Source organism: Erinaceus europaeus, chromosome 13 (genome assembly GCF_950295315.1).
Source record: "Erinaceus europaeus chromosome 13, mEriEur2.1, whole genome shotgun sequence".
Taxonomy (NCBI): domain Eukaryota; kingdom Metazoa; phylum Chordata; class Mammalia; order Eulipotyphla; family Erinaceidae; genus Erinaceus; species Erinaceus europaeus.
Window position 1 is genome coordinate 4,132,663 of NC_080174.1, and position 5,000 is coordinate 4,137,662.

Here is a 5,000-nt window from a genome sequence, read left to right on the forward strand (position 1 = left end):
GAGGCCCTCAGCTCCAGGCGGCCTCAGGGGATTCAGAAACACAGCCAGACTGAAGCTGGCCACTTAGTGCCAGTCAGGGAGACAAAATGGCCCTCTGGAAGCCAGGACGTGTGACTGCTCAGCCAGCTGGGGGGGGTGGGGGTGGGGCTCAGTCTCCCCGAGGATGCTGGGTGAGGACAGTACCCTCATGGTGCGCACGTCCCCCCAGCTGGAAGGACCCGGCGTGCCTCTTCTCTGTCCTCTGTCCTGGGTAAAATGTCCTGCTGACCAGCAGGCTGACCGCTAAGGCTTCTGGGAGCGAAGGAGGATGCACTGGATGCCTCTTACCCAGCAGGGAAGTTGGGGGACGCTCCCTATGTCTACTCCGAGCAGATAAACCGCTTCTCCTAAGTCCTACACGTTTACGGTCACAAAGAAAAGGAGTGGGTCTAAGGGCACGTTTGAAACCTTCCGGAACGGCAAAGACGCCAGAAGAAGCTGCTATCTTGACGCTTGTGAAACACCATGTTTGCAACGTGGAGAGGACAGGAAAAGGGGGCAGGCGCGGGGAGGGAGAGATCATATTTTCAAACTTAGAAATCAGAAAGAAAATATAATTGGCCTGATCCTCCCCCAGGGGGATGCAATTTGCAGTGATTTAAAACAGAAACCAGCAGTCAAATCATCTCTTGGCACTAATTTTAATACGCACCATAAAACAAAAGTCAGTGACCCTGAATGAGGCAAAGAAATGTTTCCACAGAGGGGTCCCATAAAGCCACGGAACATTCTGGGCGCTGTGACGGGGGGGGGGGGGCTGGGGGGAGGAGGGGGGAGTTGTCCTGGACAGAAGGCAAAGCCTCCTAGGGGCTAAGGACAGGGGGAGCTTCCTCACATGCTGAGGGGCTGAGAGAATGGGCTCTGGACCCTACAGCTCCTCATGGCTCACAAGCAACAGCTACAGAGAAGATGAGAGCAGAGGGGTGGACAGATGCTGCTGTCCTCAGCAGGGGCCCAGGACAGGGAGCATCCACTGGGTGGCTCCCAGACGCCTGCGGGCCCTCAGGGGTCAAAGCATTGAGACCCCCAGCCAGGCTCAGCCTCAGAGAGAAGCATGTAGCCGGATCCACCAGCAGTCACATGGCCACCCCATGTCCCCTCCCGCCCCCAGCCCTGCCTTTGTGTGCGTGAATCTGGCAGGTGGGGGTTACATCTCCCCCAGTGCAGGGGTGCCGTCTCCCAGAGGGGCAGGGGACTGAGGGGGGACCCCAAGCAGTGGGGTCATCGTCCCCCTGACTTCCCTTCTTTGCCTCAGGGACTTATGGAGGGAACCAGCACCCTGAGTCTGTCTCAGGGGCTCCAGGGGCCAGACTGGGGATCTAAGAAGCCTTTTGGGGTGCAGAGGCAGGGAGGCAACACTGCTCCTTCTGGAGGATGGGGCAGACATTCCTGGGAGGGAATCAGCCATCCAGGGCTGTCAGAAAGAAACGGTGGCTCCTCAGTGAAGAGAGTTGAGCCCCTGGCCTCCCCCTGCCCCCAGCCCCTCCCCCCCAGTCCCCTGCCCATCACCTGAGTGCTTGCTGGTCTTGTTCTGCCGACTCTTCACCTGCTCAGTCCAGAGTGTGGGGTAGCGTGAGGCAATATCTGAGAGGCCAAGCAGAGCCAGTCAGCCCGGAACATCCGGGAATCTTCCGGAACATCACCCAGTCCCCAGCTGCAGCCTCCTGGGCCCCAGGCTGGGCCACCATCCTGCTTGGTCAGGGGTGGGGAGAGTGGGCAAGGGCAATTCCTGGATGTGACAGTCCCATGTCCCCAGAAGAGCCAGCACCAAGCTGGGATTTCTGCCCCAGAACTTCGGAACATTGTTCCTGTCAGTGATGCCAGCTCCTGTGGGGGAGGCAGTGTGGCCCAAGGCCACCAAGTAGGCCCCTCCCACTCACCTTCCTCATCCCCTTGAGGCTGGGTCTCCAAGACAGGCGCTGAGGCATCATCTGAATTCAGAACGGAAAAGATTTGCAAGGAGACTACATCGTGAGAGCAAGTGAAGGGAGCACATCAGGGTGGGGCGGCTGCTCAGGGACCCCGCCCGGCCCACAACCCCCGCCCCAGGGCCCCTCCCGCCCCCAGGGCCCTGCCAGGGGCATCCCAGGACGAGGTGGGACAGTAGAGGGGCCCAGGCCTGGCAGCCGAGCTCCAGACTTCCACCTCCGGCTTGTGGGCCAGAGCAGCCTGCTGGACTCTCCCATCGGGAGCGAACAAGCCTTTCAGGGATGAAGGAGATGAGACCCAGGTAGAACTGGTGGGTGCTAGGCAGAGAGTGGAGGGGAGAGGCCTTGGACGCAGGGGAAGGGGGCTTGCTGCCCCACCTGGGGGACAGGTGGACGGGCTGGGAGGTTGCTCTAAGCCGGGGTCTGGGCCAGGGAACACGGATGTGCGTGTGGACACAGAAGTCCTCCTGTGTCACTGAACCAGGGTGCAGGGGACACTGGGCCCCTGGGGGTGGGGGGGCATGGGGACTGGGGACTGGGGACTGGGGCTGGCAAGTCAGTAGTGTCCCTGTCATGGGGACACTCACCCCCTGCTTCTCCCTGCACTGACGCCACTTATTCTCAGATAATGCCAGGGCTAGCCGGGGGCGTGGGGGGGATGTTCAGGCTGCGGGCGGGGCCCACAAAACACTTATGGGGTAGGGCCTGCAGGACATGGGGACAGAGGTCGCAGGGCCAGGGGTCACCGTCCCTTGGGGCGGCCTGGCCCACTACCATGTCTCAGGCTCTCAGAGCCTGAACCGTGCGCACTCCAGGGTCAGCCCGTGCCTCAACATGACCTGGAGGCCTTGGACTCCCTTGAGTGTGAAGCACAGAACAGACAAAGGGGGGAGAGAAGAGACAGTGGAGGTGGTGTGGCCTCCTCTGCCTGACCTCCAGACCCCTCTGACCCCATGGCCAACCCCTCCCAACGTGACCCCAGCTGATGCCTGTGACACATGCTTGTCCTCTGTCTCCCAGCCTGCCTCGTGTCACTGGGGTCCCAGCCTGCAGGGGCAAGGGTGTCCCCAGGCTCACAGGAGGAGCACATGGCCACCCCCAGCCCCTGCACTAGCTCCTCCTACCATTCACCCTTGTCACTCCTCCAAGTATGTGTCCGCCCAGATCCACAGTCCCTCAGAGCCATTCTCCTTCCTCCCCACATGCACCCTGCCTCCTGCCTCTGTCACCACCTGTCCCCAGCCCTGCTCCTGCCGTCCGCCTGCCTTCCTCGATGGCGGGGGGGGGGGGGGGGGGGGCTGGGGGCTGCCCTTCTGAAACCTCCCTCCTCCTTCCAGGCTGGCTGGCACACACACCCGTGCTCCCACAGGCTGTGCCCGCATGTGTGTCCCCGTGTCCCCGTGTCCCTGAGGCCCTGTCCCCTGGGGGCAGTGACCCGAGAGCACCTCCTGTCACAGCAGCAAGACACCCAAGACTGGTGCCCATGGCCACGTAACAGTGACAGAAAAATGGATCCCAGCAGCCAGAGAGCCGGTCTGCCCAGGTAGGGTGAGTGCCTGGCCATGCACACAGCCCAGACTCAAACCCTGGTGCTACAGGGGAATGCCACAGCTCCAGGGGAAGCTCTCGCACTGTGATATCTCTCCCCCATCCCATGTCTGGATGAGCAGGAGAGCTGGGAGCAGGCCCTGGCTCTGCAAACAAGCAGACACCTCCCCCCTTGGTCTGAAGGACAGGCATGGAGGAGGGTCAGAGGCTCCAGGAAACTGCTCCCTGAGGTTCCCCAGACCAGCCCGGAAGTGACGTCTGTGGAGGGGAGAGTCCACACTCCGTGAGCAGGCAGGCTCCCCCCACACACACACACACACCAGCACCCCCCACTGCCCAGGGCGCCATAACAGCCAGCTCACCAGCAGGCTTTCCAGAGCATTGCAGGCCCAGGCCTGGGCGTGTGTGTGTGGGGGGGACTCACCTGCTTTTCCCGCGCTCTCCCGCTGGGGCAGCTTCTCACTGACTGAGCCTGCAGGGGTGGACAGAGAAGGGTCACTCCAGGCCTCCCTCAGACCGGTCGCCCACGGTTGAAACACCGCTGTCCCTGCCCGCTTAGCCCACCCCCAGTGCTCCATCAGTCTCTAGTCTCTCGGACCCAGAGGTGATCCTGCCTCTGAAGTCAGCAGCGCAAGCCCGGCAAGACCTCACCCCTGTGGCCAGACGGCCAGCCACGGCAATGGCCTCTCCACGCCGCCCACCGGCCCACTGTTCCCCCATCTGCAAAAGCCACGGCGCCCTGGAACGTTCAAGCACATGTGGCAGGAGTCTGAAATAATCAAAGCAGACAGCCGTCAGGTTTCAGCTCCAGCTGCTTGTAAAGGAGATGGTGAGGAAGCTCTTTTGGGGGAAGCTCCCAGAGGCCAGTCAAACTGCTCAGAAGAGCGACAGAAACTTCTTTCCTTCCTTTCTTCCTTCCTTCCTTTTTATTTGTGATGAATAGCAGTTTACAAGACTGTGAGATGACAGGGTCTCGTCCCACACCACGCCCACCACCGACACTCTGTGTCCCTCCTTCCCTCCCACCTCCCAGAGAGAATCACCAGCGTTTTCACACGTCTTACAAACAGCTTGCTGGCTTCTGCTTTTTTGTTTTTCTTTCAAGTTCATGTGAATCAGATCTCCAGACTCCACATACGCGTGACACCCCCTGGCAGGTGCCTTTCACCTCTTGACTTATTTTACAAAGCTTCGTCACCTCCAGTTCCATCCATTTTGTCCCAAAGACACAGTGTTGTCTTTTTTGATGGCAGAGTAGTACTCCATGGAGTGTTTATCCAGCCATCTGTGGATGGGCATTTAGGCTGCGTCCAGTGAACACTGCAGCTATGAACACAGGTGGGGGTCTGTCCCTTCTACTAGTGTTTGAGTGTTCACTGGATAAATGCCCGAGAGTGGGTGGGATTACAGGAACTTCTTTGAAGACTGACCTGTGTCTGAGCACTGTACAGTCACACCTACTCAAAACAACGACTTTATGAGTCA

At 60.1% G+C, this 5,000-nt stretch overlaps 1 protein-coding gene across 2 annotated transcripts in view; it reads right to left on the minus strand.

Annotated features, from left to right (window-relative positions):
- Positions 1–5,000, minus strand: part of SMOC2 (SPARC related modular calcium binding 2) — a 53,731-nt gene that overhangs the window by 19,111 nt on the left and 29,620 nt on the right. The window contains exons 5-7 of one of the 2 annotated variants that reach the window (XM_060205172.1): positions 3,940–3,987; positions 1,920–2,003; positions 1,549–1,623 (exon numbers count right to left, since the gene is read on the minus strand). In XM_060205172.1, coding sequence (XP_060061155.1) covers positions 1,549–1,623; positions 1,920–2,003; positions 3,940–3,987 — 207 coding nt within the window. The remainder of the gene's footprint in view (positions 1–1,548; positions 1,624–1,919; positions 2,004–3,939; positions 3,988–5,000) is intronic. The other variant, XM_060205173.1, reaches the window with a different exon arrangement.